Consider the following 17231-nt stretch of genomic DNA (forward strand, 5'->3'; position numbering starts at 1 on the left):
GAGCGGCTCCTTCCCCCGCCGCCGCCATCCTGCATTCCCGGCTGCCGCCCTCGGCCGCCGCGGACCCCTCCTCAAGGGGCCGCCGACTGTGCGGGTTCTTCTCCCGCCTCCTGCTCGCACAGGAGAAACCGGGGCGCTCCGAGACGCACTCCCGCGCGGGACTCCCTCACAAACCCCGCACCTCACGCCTTCCGCCCTAAACCGCCAAATTTAAAATTTAACGGTCCCGCGCGTCCGGCGTGGCCACGCCCCCTCCGCTTCTCCCGCCCTCTCCAACGCGCGCCCCCACGCCCAAGGCCTTCTGGGACTTGTAGTTTACTGTTTAATTCCGCGTGGTCGCGATGCGTCACGGGAGTTGTAGTTCCTGGTGGAGGAGTGGGGATCTGCGCAGCTGCGGCAGGATGAGGCGCTGAGTTTGTTCTGCATGGGCTCTCCACCTCTGGGCTCTGAACGCAGCCAGGGGCATCCTAAGCGCCAGGATTTCTTTGATGAGTTGGGTGTAGGGTCTTTGGGCTGCTTCTTCTCCAGTGCTGACCAGGCTGTGGTCATCTTCTGCTGTCCACCCTAAACCTCCCAGCTGGCTGGGGTCTTTAGGCCGCTCTACCACATCTGTTTTCTACTCAACCCTTGAATTCAAAAAAATCTGTGTCCTAGTTCTGTAAAAACTGTGTTTCATGCCTTACACCAGTCCTGGCTCAGCGGTGCATTCTCCTCCAGTTGCCCAGTTCACCTCCAACTCCTCCACTTTGACCACTTGGAAGTGTTGAGTTTGTTCTTTTAATATCAGTCTTTCATGTAGCCATGACAAGTGTTCTGTAAGCTTTGATACCCGGCCTAGCACTGGTGGCTTAGGTCTGTAATCCTAGCTACTGAGGAGGCTGAGATCTGAGCTTCCCAGTGAGGCACCTAAGCAACTCCATTTCACTTAAGACCCCCATCTCAGTTCTGCAACTTAACCTTTGACCCACGTCAGCCCCAATGCCTGGAATTACGATATCTGAAATTCAGAACAGCCTCTCCTAGGGTCTGGTGACCATTACCTAAACCAGACACCCTGCAGTTGAGCACCTACCCTCTTGAGACTCCCCGGGAAGCAAACCAACCAGTTTAAAGTACGTCAGCCCCCTTGATCTAACCAACAACTTGTTTCTGGTCCTTTCCCGCTTTGTAGTACACCAATCATACTATAGAGTTGTTTTATGATTTTTCCCGCGGTTTGTAGTCATTTGTTACAAGAAGTTATGATGTTTGCAAAACCCCTGCCTTCCCTAAAAAAAAAGTGTATAAAAAGTGCTGTAACCCTGGGCTCGGGCCTCTCAGCGTCATGGGCTGCTGCCATGTACATGGGGGGGTGGGGGGGACCAAGCTCAAGCTTGCAATAAAGACTCCTTTGCTTTTACATTGGTGATGGTCTCTGGTGGTCTTTTGGGTAAGGATTTCCGAATTCGGCTTTACATTTGGTGCATTGGCCGGGAATCCCTCCCTCCCCCCAAGCCCACCCGGACAACTTAACCAAGGAGTCGTGAGAAACCTGGCTGGTAAGTCTGAGGCATTGCCATTCTGTCTTTGTCTGCATCTGAAAACCTAGGTGTCTGTCCAGTCGGCAAAGGGTCTTGGTGGACTCACTAAAAGGCCACCAACAGGGGTCTGTGGGAGACGTCCCCGGTCCCTCATTTGAATGGATTGTTGTCTGCTGGAGATTTTTCTCCGGCACCTGCTTGACTTTCCACACCTGAACCCGAGTGGCCACATCTGACTGGATTGTTGTCTGCTGGAGATAGATTTTCTCCGGCACCTGCTAGACTTTCCACACCGTGCAGCGCTTTCATTTCGTGTCCTCTATCTGTTGTAACTGTTTCTTCCTTGCCCTGAGACCACTGTTCATGATATTTATTTTTGATTTTCCACAGGAAACTAACCAGACCAGTCTCCCCTGGAAAATGTGTGCTTGTTTCCATTGTCCTGTCCTCTCCCACCCCTGACTCTTGCAGGTTAATAATGCACAGCATTTGCTGTTTCTCTGTGTCATAACCTTGATTTTATAAATTGCTTATTCCTGTTCGTTTGCTAGATTAGTGCTGGGCATTTTAATTGGCCTGACTACCTGTGCATATAAAAAAGGGCTGGGGAGACTTGGTGAAATTCTTCTAATCCCCTGCTGGTTCTGCTCTTGTAACTTGCTTGTTTATCAATTATGAAACTGTCACTGACCACCTGGAGTGGCACTGACAAGATCTTAGCCTCAGGCCTTGGCTCAGGGGGTCTGAGCGTGGGGGAGAACCTGTCAGTATGAGGGGACAGCCGCTAGGCACTTCTGTCCCTTACCCCAAGATGACTGGGAATTCTCCGCCTTGGAAGACCCCTGGGTCAACGTTTGCAGGAATCGAAAAAGAAAAATCCTCTGGAATGAGTAGAGGGGGTTTGAGTCCCCTGGTAAGTGGATTTGAGATGTTGCCCCATTCACTGAGACCTGATTTTGCCTTTGTGGCCACTTGTCTGTCTTGTTTGCTTCGGTGTATTTTCTGTTCTATGTTTCCCGGGGTAGGGAAGGTCTGGGTGAGAGTGGCAGGCTCACTCAGCAGACTCTGGATTCAGCTTGCTGAGTGAAAACAGCACAGAGTTCCCGTAGGGATGAACTGGGGGCCCATTAGTCCCCAACTTAGCCTTTGGTTGTTGTCTAGTTCTATTTTAGGATTGGTACCAGTTTTAAATGTGGATCCTTGGTTTTTGTGTTTATTTGTTTTTGTTATTTATTTGAACATCTCTGTGGGAATAAAAGTTCCAGCCTCTGGCTGGGCTCGGCCACAGACCTGCTATGCCCCCTCCCTGTGAGGCCTGGAAGGTTGCTGGGCTACTTTGGTTCCCTTCAAGCCTCAGGCTGCATTTTCTCCTTGTGGAGGCTGCCAGCAGTGTAGAAGACTGTGTGCCTGGTGGACTTTTCAGCTAGTCCTGACAATGTAACAATTTGAAAAGTGCTCTTGTCTAAAATTGGATTAGAAAAAAAAAATCAGGCCAGTTTAGTTTCAGGTGAACCCCTCCCCCAGCCCTCCTCCAACAGAAAGGATTCAAAAGACCCATTGGTGAATTGCCTTGCTAAATAAGCAAGCTCTGGGAAAATGAAGCTCAACAAAGGTACTTAGTTTAAAAGAAATACTGTCTTAAATTTTTAACAACTTTAGAAAAATGTACATACAACTGATTTTGATTTTTGCACGCTTTAAGATCTGTATGAGTGTTTTGTAGGTATTTGTGAACATGTTCAAGATAAGAATTCTCAGCATGCTGTAACAATAGGGTAAGTTTAAGTGTCAAATTTAAAAGGTTCTGAGGTTTGGACACGACCAAAAATTTTCAAAGAATTTTCACGTTGTTTTAAAAGGCTTTTTAAGAATTCTTTAACTTAAAAAATGAGAAAATCTGGTATTTTAAAATCTAATATTTTTAAGTGCATAAGGCTGTTTATACTGTAATCAGGTTATCTGGCTTAACAAAAATGCATTGACTGTTTAGGATTTAGTTCCCTTGATTAAAATTTGGGGATAAATACTAGAAATTTAAGTGTAAAGGCTAGTTTAACACTGTAAAAGACGTTACCTGTTCTGTCTGTCTAAAACTGTGTATTTCATTTGAGAACCAAGAGAAAAGAAAGGAAAAAAAAACTTAGAAGCCAACAGAAGACCTATCTTTAGGGGTGAGCAGGCAGAAGTGCAGTTCAGCTGGTCATGCATGGTGGGACAGGCCGGGGGGGGGGGGCTGGGAGTCCACAGATGGTGGGACAGGCCTTGGGAGGAGTCCACGCATGGTGAAAGGGGGCAAGCTGGCACAAACGCAGCTCATCTAACCCTAAAAAGTCAGATTGGGTGTGTGCCCATTCCATAGGAGGGGCCAAGTGGCCCATCATTGTTCTGTCTCTTTTCCCTGCAGATAGACACTGGAAACAAGATGGTTAAAATGAGTGATGTGATGATCTGAGTAGTATTGCTAAAAGTGCCCCTTGGATGTGTTAAAATTAAAAAGGCCTTAAAAAGAGGGTTAAAAAGCTTATTTGTATAATGTGACTTGCTTTCAATGATGTTCTACAAGTAGGATATGTTTTTAAAAGTCCTAAAGGTGTTAAGTCTAGCTTCTTGGTACAGTGATGATGATTGCAATTCTTGCATTAAGGAAAAATTGTCATTTGAGTTTAAAAGGTTTAATGTGTATCTGTTTAAAACAAACAGCCATGGTCTGGGAAGGTGGCTCAGTAGAAGAGCGCTTGCCTTGCATACATGAGGCCCTGGGTTCGATTCCTTAGCACCACATAAGAAAAAAGAAAAAAGCCGGAAGTGGCACTATGGCTCAAGTGGTAGAGCACTAGCCTTGAGCTGAAGAGCTGAGGGACAGCGCCCAGACCCAGAGTTCAGGCCCCATGACTGGACCCAAAAAATAAAAATAAGCAGCCAAGAGACAATGAGTGACACTTGACCTCAAGATTTCAAGGGATCTTTTCAAAACACAAATGAAAACTAAAGTAAAATGTATTAAAGGAGATTAAAAATTAGAAATGGATTTTTGGATATAAAGTTTAAAAGTAAAATTGTTCTTAGCATTTGCCTCAAAGTGCACAAAGAAAAAATTAGGATTACCAAAATAATTGCTATTCCAGTTTGCTCTTATAGGTTTTTTTTTTTTTTAACAGTTTCCAGTTTGTCAGATGTAACTTTGGCTCTTAATAAGTTTCAGGTGAGAGCATGCTTAAAAGCTACTTCTATGTTGACCACCTTGTTGCTTTTAATTGGAGTAAAGTGGCCTTTTATAAGACTCATTGATCTACAAACTGGTTCAGCCCAGGCAGAAAAAGGTCCCTGTGAGACTGTCACCTCTACTCAGCCAGCAGAGTGCTGAAAGAGCAAGCAGAGTTGCTTTGGGACTCAAAAGTGGCAGAGTGCTAGCTTTGAGCTGTAGAGCTGAGGGACAGCACTCAGGCCCCGAGTTCGAGTCCAGTGGCCAGCTAAGGGAAATGCCAATGAGGCATTTATCCCAGTGTAGAGAAAACACTCCTGGGACAAAAGCAATGGAGGAGCATCCAGAGGCAGTAAGCCATTGCTTGGGTGACAGAAATGTCAGATCCTAGAGTCATTTGTGCAAGGCCCTTCAAAAATTGGTCAGAGCCAGGAGGTCATGGGAAGATAGTTTGTAAGCATGCCTAATGTCCATGACTGTCTACCTTGTAAGGGACAAGAACTTGCCAGTCCTCTGTGATAGAAATAAAAAGCTAAAGTTATAAAATGTGGGGATAGTTTAAATCCCAACCCCTATATGTGCCAAAAATTCTAATTGGCAGTAACGTTTGAGCTAACACCAGCTACATGAAATTCATTTGTTCAGGAAAAAAGTCTGTAAACCTGAGAGTGTGTTTCTACTGATATCTGCCTGCAGGCATTGTTAGCATCATTAGCGATCACATTCCTAAGCCATCTAGAAAGATGCTTTTGCAAACCAGAGTGCTAATCAAGCTACACTGCTGTAGCCGAAGAAGAGGTTTGTGCATTTGTCAAAAGTTAAAATATTGTTCTTAATGACATTTAACCCTGGTAACCTCTCTTTGTAAAAGAGGCTAGGGTTATAGGTTCCTGGCTAGGTAGGATCAACACCCCTGAGTCAGCTTGAAGTTACAGAAGATGAATCTTCGCCCATCAACCCCCTTTTGAGAACAAGGGACTAGAGTCACTTAAAAAAAAATGTGGCAAAATAGACAGAAGGAAAATAGTAGTACAGGCCTGAGCCCTCTATATCTGCCTAGAAAATCCTAGCCTTATTAAAAGAACTATCTAGTTTAAAAAGTTGTCATCTTGGTAAATTGTCCTGGGCTATTGTCTAAATAGTCTTAAAAACTAGTGGGGGCACAGCCTGCCAAGCCTATGCATTACTTGTATCCTTAACCAGTCTGTGTAGGAATTTGCAGCCCAGCACGAGGTGTGACAGTCCCTTGGAACCACTGAGAGACACTGCTGCTGCTGCTGCTGCTGCTGCTGCACACCCTAATGGGTAAAGTAAAAAACGACAGCCTGACAGTCACCTGGAGGAAATCTGCATCGTCACCCAGACCACCTCCACCGTGGTAAAAGTGATTCCATCACCTGGGACTGCTTCCCGGTTGAAAGCTGCTACAACTGAGATCTTGTGGGACATTCTTTTGGTGGTATCCAGTAACCCTCTCTACTCCCACAGTGGATTTTGGGGGCAAGGCTATCACTGGCCTGCCTTAGGCACTTCAGGGTCACAGCCTAGTTTGGCTCTGGTATGGTAATAACCTGCTTCCTCCCGGGTGCGGGTAAAGATAAAGGAGAGATTTTTTTTTTTAATCAATGGAGGTAGTAATGAGACCCAGCCCTACTCTTAGCCTTAAAATCTCGCAAGCTTCTGCATCCCAGTGGTACCTTGAGGCTGTTCTGAGATAACTTGGTTCCACAAGCCAAAGGAAAATTGGGCAGTTTTGAGCTCTAGCCACAAAGAAGCTCAAGGAATTGTAAAGAAGAGAAGGGTAGTAAAGAAAGCCTTGGGAGGGCTGGGAAGGTGGCTCAGTGGTAGAGCGCTCACCTTGCATGCATGAGGCCTTGGGTTCGATTCCTCAGCACCACATAAGCAAAAAGAAAAAAAGCCGGAAGTGGTGCTGTGGCTCAAGTGGTAGAGCGCTAGCCTTGAGCTGAAGAGCTGAGAGACAGCGCCCAGGCCCAGAGTTCAGGCCCCATGACCAGACCCCCCTCCAAAAAAAGACGGTGCCAATTAGGGACCCTGATTGGCCCCTGATGCTCTAGAAGAGGAGGGAATGAGGAACCTAAGCAACTCCATTTCACTTAAGACCCCCCATCTCAGTTCTGCAACTTAACCCTTGACCCACGTCAGCCCCAATGCCTGGAATTACGATATCTGAAATTCAGAACAGCCTCTCCTAGGGTCTGGTGACCATTACCTAAACCAGACACCCTGCAGTTGAGCACCTACCCTCTTGAGACTCCCCTGTGATGCAAGCCAACCAGTTTAAAGTACGTCAGCCCCCGTGATCTAACCAACAACTTGTTTCTGGTCCTTTCCCGCTTTGTAGCACACCAATCATACTATTGAGTTGTTTTATGATTTTTCCCGCGGTTTGTAGTCATTTGTTACAAGAAGTTATGATGTTTGCAAAGCCCCTGCCTTCCCTAAAAAAGTGTATAAAAAGTGCTATAACCCTGGGCTCGGGCCTCTCAGCTGCCATGTACATGGGGGGGGGGGGACCAAGCTCAAGCTTGCAATAAAGACTCCTTTGCTTTTACATTGGTGACTGTCTCTGTGGTCTTTTGGGTAAGGATTTCCAAATTTGGCTTTACACTAGTTTGAAGACAGCATGAGCAGACAAATCCTGGAAATTCTATCTCCAACTATCCAGCAAAAAGCTGGAAGTATGGCTTAAGTAGAGCACCCGTGGCTCATACCTGTAATCCTAGCTACTGGAGGCTGAGATCTGACAATCAAGGTTCAACACCAGCCAGGGCAGGAAAATCCGTGAGACTCTTATCTCCAATCAACTTCCAAAAAACTGGAAGTGGTGCTGTGGCTCAAAGAACTATCTTTGAACAAAAGAGCTGAGAGACAGTGTCCAGTCCCTGAGTTCAAGCCCTGTGACCCACAAAAAATAAAAATAAATAGAACTGGGAATGTGGCTTATTGATACAGTGCAAGCATGAAGCTCTGGGTTCTATTCACAGAATAAATAAACCAAATTACAGATAATTTAATTATTTATTTTTGTCAGTCCTGGGTCTTGAACTCAGGGCCTGGGCACTGTTCCTGAGCTGCTTTTACTCAAGGCTAGCACTCTACCACTTGAGCCACAGTGCCACCACTTCTGGCTTTTTCTGTTTTTGTGGCACTGAGCAATCAAACCCAGGGCTTCATACATGCGAGGCAAGCGCTCTACCACTAAGCCTGTAACTGGGTTTATAAACTGTAACCCTAGTGCATGCCTGGAGTTCGGGGAACTAAGAAGAGGATGCAGCCCCTCCTCTAACTGGGCTGGGGGCTGATAGGAGGGGAGGTCAGGAAATACTGCGTAGAGTGGTCTTCAAGCAGGGGGGTACTGAAAGGAGAGAAAGTAAGCGTGCTCTGTGCCTCGGGCCTGGTGTGGGAGTCCAGCTGCAGTGTGGAAACTCCTGCAGAGCTCCCAACTCCTCCCACCTCTGGGAAAGGCGGAAGATGCTGGACCCTGACCCAGTTGAGAAGTGGGTTGAGCACAAAATGGGCACCATTCCACTTGGATGTGGTCCCTTCCTCACCCCAGACACAGCTCTTGGATGTCAAGTTGTTTTCATGTATTTGCTTTATCCTGACTGGGCTACTGACAAGGCTGCCAAGAGCCTTGTAGACTAGCCCCGCTGGTTGGACTGGTTGGGCGGCACTGGGCTCCCCTCTCTAGGAGGGCTCCTGGGTCCCCCCTGCTCCACGGCCTGCTGCACCAGGCTAGCCAGCGAGCTGCAGTGTACCCGGCTCCAGATCCTAGCTCCTCTTCAGCTAGCACTCATCCCTAGCACCTGGCCACCCCTACCTTCACCTTGAGAAAGTGGTGTGATGTTTTAACTCTTCCCATGGTTCTCTCTCCTGGGTGCCTGCACAAAGGTCTTAGGAGTGGAGCAACGCTCCTCAGGGCCCTCAACACTTCACTGCACAGCTTTGTACCCCAAGGCACTCCATAACAGATTAGAAGACAATACCACACAATAGACTATCACACTCAAGATGACAACACCCCCACCCCAAGAGAAACATAGCCTCTAGGCCCACATTATTTCCAGAAGTGTCAGTTCTCTAAGGATCCCAGCTGTGCTTCTCAAACTTGATTGTGGATGTAGCACCTGGGATGTCTTAAAAATACAAATCCTGGGGCTGGGAAAGTGGCTCAGTGGCAGAGTGCTTGCCTTACATGCATGAGGCCATGGGTTCAATTCCTTAGGACCACATAAACAGAAAAAGCCAGAAGTGGTGCTCTGGTGCAAGTGCTAGAGCACTAGCCTTGAGTTGAAGAGCTGAAGAACAATGCCTAGGCCTGGAGTTCAAGCCCCACGACTGACCAACAACAACAAAAACAGATCTTCTGGGTCTGGTGGCTCACCCCGGTAACGCTAGCTACTCTGTAGGCTGAGATCTGAGGATACAGGTTTTTGGCTTGAGCATGCTGACAAATCTGTGAGATTCTTATCTCCAATTAACCTCCAAAACTCCAGAAGTTAGAGGGCTAACCTTGAGCAAAAGAAGTACACACCTAAGACCCCGAATTCAAACCGCAGTACACACACACACACACACACACACACACACACACACACACACACACACACACACAGCAAGTCTTAATTCTATAGGTCTCAGGTAGGTCTAGGTCTGCCTCTCTCTCTCTCTCTCTCCTTCCCTCCCTCCCTCTCTCTCTCTCTCTCTCTGTCTCTCTTTCCACTCTTACCAGTAGAGGGGCTTGAACTCTCGGCCTAGGTGCTGACCCTGAGTTTCTTTTGCTCAAAGCTAGCAATCTACCACTTGAGCCACAGTACCACTTGCAGCTTTTTTGAGCAGTTTATTGTAGGTAAGAGTCTCACAGACTTTCCTGCCTGGGCTGGTTTTGACCAGTGATCCCAGATCTCAGCCTCCTGAGCAGCCAGGCATGAGCCACCAGCGCCCGGCTAGATCTACATTTCTAACTAGCTTACAGGTACTGTTCAGACTGACATCTAGTGTGTAGAGTGAAAATATACTGTTAAAAAAATAACTTCCTTCAAAAAGGGTATGCCTTTTGTTGGTGTTCAGAAGATGAAACCCCAGAGTATGACTGTCAGCATACTAAGCACTCTGAAAGAAAGGAAACTGAATAGCCTCAGATACTGCCTTAGAATAAAGTCTCTCTATCCTTCCCAGTTTTCTCTTCCTCTCTGAAATCCCTCTCCCCTCTTTTCCCCCCCTTTTCGGTAGTGGGGCTTGAACTCTGGGCCTGGGCGCTGTCCCTCAGTTCTTCAGCTCAAGGTTAGCGCTCTACCACTTGAGCCACAGCGCCACTTATGGTTTTCTGGTAGTTTATTGGAGATAAGAGTTTCACAGACTTTCCTGCCCTGGCTGGCTTTGAACTGTGTTCCTCAGATCTAAACCTCCTGAGTAGTTAGGATTACAGGCGTGAGTCACCGGTGTCTGACTTTCCCTTATCTTTTTTTTTTTTTTGGGGTCCCGTCGTGGGGCTTGAACTCTGGGCCTGGGCGCTGTCCCTCAGCTCTTCAGCTCAAGGCTGGTGCTCTACCACTTAAGCCACAGCGCCACTTCCAGTTTTCTGGTGGTTTTTTGGAGATAGGAGTCTCACGGTCTCTCCTGCCTGGGCTGGCTTTGAACCGCGATCCTCAGATCTCAGCCTCCTGAGTAGCTAGGATTACAGGCATGAGCCACCAGCGCCCGGCCTCACTAAGCTTTTTTTGCACAAGGCTAGCACTCTTCCACTTGAGCCACAGCTCTACTTCTGGCTTTTTGGTGCTTAGAGATAAGAGTCTCACAGGCATCCTGCTCAGGCTGGCTTCAAATGGAGATCCTCGATCTCAGCTTCCTGAGTAGCTGGGATTACACGTGTGCAAGCAGTTTGGGCTCTGGATTGTCATTGACTGGGAGGATTGAACTCATCTTGCAGATACATTAGGAACGTTACCACACCTAGGCAGGGTTTTAGCCGCCAGTTATGATCTATTTTTTAATCCTCTCCATTTCCAAAGAGAATCATTTCCAGACTATTCTCTGTTCTCTGGCCAATTCATCTGTCCTATCCCCGTGGAGAGTCCTATGAAGAGAGCAGGTGACCTCGGCAATGCCCGTCTGGGTGAGTCTGGCCTGAGCATGAATTGGGCTGCAGAGAGCTTGCCCACACTTCCACTCCACCCTGGGGACACTAGTAGATTCAAAGGCTGCAGAGCTCCTTGAGAGTAGAATTTGAGGCCAGAGGTCAGGGCAGGCCAGACTTCCCTCTCACCCCACCGCCAGGCTCCCGCCAGCTGTGGATACTGCCACACATACTGTGCCCTCCCATTTCCTCCATGCGCTGCTTGGCTTCTGGGGCAGAGCTCTGAGTGACAGTTTATTGGATGCAGGGAGGTGTTTGGCTGTAGAGAGGGGAGGAGGAGGGAGGGTTCCAAACTTTAGAACAATCTGTCTGGCTGTGTCCTGGAGGCTGGTCAGCAATGGCCAGAGAACAAAGGACTATGTAGACATGGGAAGAAAACAAGCCTGAAACTCTGATGGGATACTTTAAAAGCAGGTGTAATGGAACAGGGCCAAGTCCCCCCACACTCCCGGAGATCTGCCCGTCTGGTCTGACTGCCCTCTTGCTGATTTCCGCACAAAGCCCCGTGCGGCTGGCATGCTCCTGCAGTCCTACCCAGCTGCGGCTGCTGTGCAGGTACTTTTGGGTGGGTGGGCCTTGCCCTCATAGGTACTTCTGGGGTACACCGTGTCTTGTGGCTCTGCCACCTGCGATTCATGCAATTCTGGGGTTAAATGTGATCATTTGTGGGAACCCCAATTAATTCATCCCTGGGGTTTGTGTCTAACAGTATGCAAATATATGCAACTAGGCTCGGCATCATCATGATCATCATCTCGGTGGCTATCCCCCAGATTTGCAGTGTTGTTTTATTCCCATTCCTAGGCTGGGAATGTGGAGGTTCCAGGGGGCCAGGGAGATAGGAAGTATGAGATGATTTCCTTTTTTGGTTTTGTTTTATTCTTTTGTCAGTTGTAGGGTTTTTACTCTGGGCCTGGGCGCTGTCCCCCAGCGCTTCAGCTCAAGGCTAGTGCTCTACCACTTGAGCCACAGCGCCACTTCTGGCTTTTTTCTTTTTTGCTTATATGGTGCTGAGGAATCAAACCCAGGGCCTCAGGCATGCAAGGCAAGCGCTCTACCACTGAGCCACCTTCCCAGCCCCTGATTTCCTTTTTAAAGTCAACAACTTTACATGGGTATTACACCTGTCATCCTAGCTACTCAGGAAGCTGAGATCTGAGGATCACAGTTCAAAGCTAGCCAGGGAAGGAAAGTTCATGAGACTCTTATCTTTAACCACAAAAAGCCAGAAGTGGATCTATGGCTCAAGTGGCAGAGTGCCAGCCTTGAGCACAAAAGCTCAGGGACAGTGCCCAGGCCCTGAGTTCAAGCCCCAGGACCAGAAAAAAACAAAGACAACTCATCTTCTCTCTACTTCTCTTTTTTCTTTCATATAGAAATTCAGCCCTGCCTCTTCTGAGAAATTAGAGAAATGTGCCCAAATCTAAAAGTGAAAGCCTGAAAGAAAGCCCCAATTCTTGGGAACAGATATAGCTCATGAAACAGTGGTCACAGAATGGTCATCTTAGTTTTGATCATAATTTTAAAGTGTCAAAAATCACAGGAGGCCATTGTTTTGGAATGAGCTCCTGCACTAAGCCCTACAGACCAGGCAACACCAAAATGGAGTCAGTCCTGCTATATCCACATAATCTACCTGAGACCTTAAGAAAGCAGACAGAGCCCCAAACAGATCAATATTTGCTGAAAACAGGAAATTCTATCTGAGTCAAGTAGCCAGACATTAACTAATCCATTCCTCCCACCCCCACCACACACACCCATTTTATTTCCCTTACAAAACTCAGGGTTCTGTTATGAGCTGATAGGAGCTCTTCTTCTCTTTTGTAGAATTCAGCAATCACAAATAAAAGCCAACTACCTCTGCAAGTACATTTGTGGTCATTTTGTCATCTGACAAGAATTTAAATGAAAGCTGGGCGCTGGTGGCTCATACCTATAATCCTAGCTACTCAGGAGGCTGAGATCTGAGAAAAGCAGTTCAAAGACTCATCAGCAGGAAATGCTCTGAGACTCTTATCTCTTACTAGCCACCAAAAAGCTGGAAGTGGAACTGTGGCTCAAAGTGGTAGAGCGCTAGCCTGGAGTAAAAGAGCTCAGGGACAATACCTAGGCCCAGTTCAAACCTTATAACCAACAACAACAACAACAAAAACCAACCAAACAAACAAAAAGCCCAGCTGGTAGCTCACGCCTGTAATCCTAGCTACTCAGGAGGCTGAGATATGAGGATCAAAGCCAGTCTGGCCAGGAAAGGCTGTGAGACTTTTACCTCCAATAAACCACCAGAAAACCACAAGTGGTGCTGTGGTTCAAGTAGTAGAGCACTAGCCTTGAGCTGAAGAGCTGAGGGACAGCACCCAGACCAACAAAAACAAAACCAAACAAACAAGAAAAGAATTTAAATGAACTTCATTTAAATGTTCTTATCTTTGACTTAGGTGTTTGAGTCAATATCTTAAGTCACATAGTGGAAATGCAAATTCTGACTGCAAGTGGATTCAACCATACACTGACTGCAGCCCTGGCTGAGACATGTTAACCTACCAATCTTATCCTGTTTTTAATTAGCAATAGTTCTAAAACATAGACCCTGAGTCACTGAGTGGAGAGTAGTCAGATCAGAGGCGGGCAGCTAACCAGTCACAACCCTGACTCCTTCCTTTTGGGGAAAAGGAAGGGAAACTGTTATTTCCTAAGCATTTACATGGTTGGCTTCATGCTAAAAACTTGTATGTTTGTTACCAGTTTTTCTTCTCTGTCTCTGTCTCTCTCTTTTTTTTTTTTGGCAGTACTTAGGTTTGAACTCAGGGCCTCATGTTTACTAGGCAGATTGTCAGTCGTAGGGCTTGAACTCTGGGCCTGGCACTGTCCCTGTACTCTTCAGTTCAAGGCGAGCGCTCTACCGCTTGAGCCACAGCGCCACTTCCAGGTTTCTAATGGTTTTATTGGAAATAAGAGTCTCATGGACTTTCCTGCCAGGCTGGCTTTGAACCGTGATCCTGAGATCTCAGCCTTCTGAATAGCTAGGATTACAGGCGTGAGCCACTGGCGCCCGGCTTCTAGCTCTTCTTTGAATGTGTGTTTGCATGTGCCAATACTGGGGCTTGAACTCAGGGCCTTCATCTTGTCCCTGCTCAAGGTTTGCACTCTACTACTTGAACCACGCTCTACATTTAGGTTTTTGGTGGTTAATTGAAGAGTCTCAGGAGCTTTCCTACCAGGGCTGACTTCAATCCTCAGATCTCAGCCTTCAGAGTAGCTAGGATTATAGGTGTGAACCACTGGCACCTGGTACTTTTTTTTGTTTGTTTTTCCTGTAGTGAAAGCCAGGATTGATTTTGGTATTTACTTGTGGGCTTTTTTTTGTTTTTTCTTGCTTTTTAATCAAAAGCTCACATGGCCTCAGAGAACCATAGGAGTCCATGAAATCTGGTGTGACCTCATACTCTGGGCAGACCTGGGGTGAGGGGCAGATAGTCAGCATTGTTGAGATCTTCCCATTTCTTAAAAATGACCAAAAAGCTTGAAGTGACTGTCACTCTCTAGTTTCACATTGAATTCAACCGTTTTTAGACAAATAAACCAGTATTGGTAAACATAAGGCTTGGCTGGTCCTAAGAGAACATTGTGATCTTTATTTAAATCATGGATCCAGATGCCCTTTAACCCATCCAACAAGTAGAATGAATCAGACGTGCAAAAAACAAGCAGGTAGCTGGAAGAGATCCAGACAGCACTGCCAGTCGAGTGTAGATGTCTCTTCGGGTGACAGATAACCCCATTTGTACTGACATTCACGATGTCACCATGTTCAAATGGGGATGAGAACTTCAAGGGATGCAGCTTCTACAGCTGAGATGACTTTGACCAAAATAGGGACTATTTTGGCAACATGATGGCACGTGCCTGGAATTCCAGCTCCCAGGAGGCTGAGGCAGGACAGTCAATGAGTTCAGCCCACTGGACACGGATGATATCACACAGATGCGCCACTGCTCAAGCCATATCTCTCCTTCCAGCTTTTGGCTGGTTAATTGGAGATGAGAATCTGAAGGATGTGAGATGGGGTGGCTGTCCAGCACTCCCTTCCCTGACTGTCTCCCGTGCAATCCAAGAAGATTTTCTCCGGAGACAAGTTGCTTGAGCCAGATCCCCTCTACCCACCCACTGGGGAGTGTTCGGGAAAGGGAAGAGGGGCCTCATTTACCTCCATACAAATCCCATCCAAGTGAGAGTCCTGTAGTCCTGTTCAGTCATGCATGTGAGCACAAACCCACAGGGCCAGGCCAGGCCTAGAAGATAGGGCAGCCTGTTGCACGTAGGCAAGGACAGAAGTAGGAACTGAAAATGTGCCCCAGAGCTGACGCCTGGAGGCTAGGCCACTTCCTGTGGGTGACACAATAGATTCTGTCCCAGGTGGTGGCAGTGGCTGAGGGGTGAGTGTTTGGAACTGGCAGAGGCTAGAATACACCTCACTAGGCTGCATCTGGCTTTACCTTCTGGTTGTGGGGGCAGAGAAGACGTAAAGTGTGGTATGGATGGGGCAGGGGTGAGAACCCCATATTTGTTCCTTTATTTGTTTTGTGCTGATACTAGGGCTTAAACTCAGGGCCTGGCACTGTCCCTGAGCTTTTATACTCAAAGCTAGCCACGCCTCCACTTCCAGCTTTTTGGTGGAGTTCCAGAGAATTTTCTGCCCAGGTTGACTTTGAATCTCAGCCCTCAGATCCCAGCCTGCTGAGTAGCAAGGGTTATAGGTGTGAGCCACTGGCACCCTGCTCCTACTTAAACCTCACTGCATCAGTGATTGGTGTGTAGAGAACTCACTGACTGAAAGTTAGTAGAACCCAATCTGTCTGCTCCGTGTGTCCATCTCTCTGTGTCTGTCTCACTCACACACACTGTCCAAACTCAGACGTGAGAAACTATTTTTTTTTCTGACAGATGGAATGATGCACAGAGAGATAAATTCCCTGTTAGGGTAAGTTCACAGGGGGAAGCGCCCCCAGCTTTCTTACACACATGGGTCTCTCCTGGAGGGAGTGAAGAGGTGAGCACCCCAGGCTCTCTTCAGCTAGACCCTCACCTTACCCATAAATCAGTTTCTAATCTAGCCCCTCTTTGGGGGTTGAGTTACAAACCTCAGTAACCCCAGGGCAGCCTGCCTGGTAATTCCTATTATTCAGCTGTCAGCTGGTTCTTTACAAACCACCCTTCCCTGGGTTCCAGTTACTGGAGTTTGAGAGAAACAATGGAGAGGGCTCCTACCCGCTTTCCACGGGGAGCTTGGCTTTTCTCTGATTGGGACAGGCCTCCCCTTAATTCTTTGCATCCCCTCCCGGTTGGGGGGGGTTCTGGGCCTCCTTTCAGAAAGAGCAAGTTGGACCTAGGCAATGGGAAGAGGCAGAGCATAAATTCCCCCCAGACAGAGATTTGCTGAGGTGTCACACGGGCAGATGGTGCACAGACCCGGGCTTCACACTCCGGGGTTGCCGCGGTGGGTCGGGTTCTCAGAGCCTGGTCTTCAGCTGACAGGTCGTGACCCTGGGGGGGTTCTGCGCTGGAAGGGGCGGGGCCAGCGTTGACAGTGATGAGAGGCGGGGGTGTGACCCCTGACCTCCCCGACCTCTGCATCTCCCCCCTCCACACACACACACCACGCTGTGAACTCCCCGATGCTCAGGTGGACCCTGAGGACGGGCACCAGCGCTCCAGCACCGGATCCAGGACCTGGCACCCCGTAGGTGCGGGGGCACGCGGGTCGTGCGTGGCCCGGGGGTCCCGTCGCTCCTCCGGGGCGGGGGGGGGGCGGTGCTGCCACCAGCAGGGCGGGAGTCGGTTCTGGGACTTCGATCCCCCTCCCCTCCCCTCCCCTCCCCCCGCCGAGCGCGCGCAGCCGCCGCGGAGGTGCGGGGCGCGGACGCCGTGCGGGGCGCGGGCGGAGGGCCGGGGCGCACGTGCGCGCTCTCCTCCGGCTGGGTGCGGGGTCTGCGGTTTCTCCCGAGCTCTCCCCCCCCTCACAGCGAGCAGGGATGGGGGGGGCGCTTGCTCCTACCTGGGCTTCCACTGCGAGACCCTGGGGATAAAGCCCGGCCCCGTCCTCCGGGCCTCGGGGCACCGCCGCAATGAATCAGCCCGTTCCCGGCCCTCCTGCGTGCCCCCCCACCCCGCTCTCCCCACTCCCGCCGCTCACCCCGGGAGGACTCAGGGACTCCCCGGCGTTTCCGGAGCCGGCGCTCGGCGCGGGCGACGACCGCGCTCGCGTTGCGTCTCCGTGGGCGGTGAGACTTTCGCTCGGCCCCTTAGCCGTGTTTCCGAGGGAAGGTTCGCACGTTCGCGACGGTCCCCG

General features: G+C 48.8%; 2 protein-coding genes and 1 long non-coding RNA gene across 5 annotated transcripts in view; 1 reads left to right on the plus strand and 2 right to left on the minus strand.

Annotated features, from left to right (window-relative positions):
• Positions 1-186, minus strand: part of Bub1b (BUB1 mitotic checkpoint serine/threonine kinase B) — a 45761-nt gene extending 45575 nt beyond the window's left edge. The window contains exon 1 of the mRNA XM_013010006.1: positions 1-186. This exon is cut by the window's left edge and continues 2 nt beyond it. Within this exon, the coding sequence (XP_012865460.1) occupies positions 1-28 (28 nt within the window). The 5' untranslated portion in view covers positions 29-186.
• Positions 187-14496: 14310 nt separating this feature from the next.
• LOC105981144 lies at positions 14497-17150 on the minus strand. The gene is made up of 2 exons (XR_001174803.1): positions 17076-17150; positions 14497-14930 (listed from the first exon to the last, which is right to left on the minus strand). It is a non-coding gene; the product is annotated as an uncharacterized LOC105981144 (long non-coding RNA).
• Positions 16546-17231, plus strand: part of Bmf (Bcl2 modifying factor) — a 17092-nt gene continuing 16406 nt past the window's right edge. For 2 of the 3 annotated variants that reach the window (XM_013010193.1, XM_013010194.1), the window contains exon 1: positions 16546-16626. The gene's annotated coding sequence lies outside the window, so the exon portion shown is untranslated. The remainder of the gene's footprint in view (positions 16627-17231) is intronic. The other variant, XM_013010195.1, reaches the window with a different exon arrangement.

Source organism: Dipodomys ordii, unplaced genomic scaffold (genome assembly GCF_000151885.1).
Source record: "Dipodomys ordii isolate 6190 unplaced genomic scaffold, Dord_2.0 Scaffold11, whole genome shotgun sequence".
NCBI lineage: Eukaryota > Metazoa > Chordata > Mammalia > Rodentia > Heteromyidae > Dipodomys > Dipodomys ordii.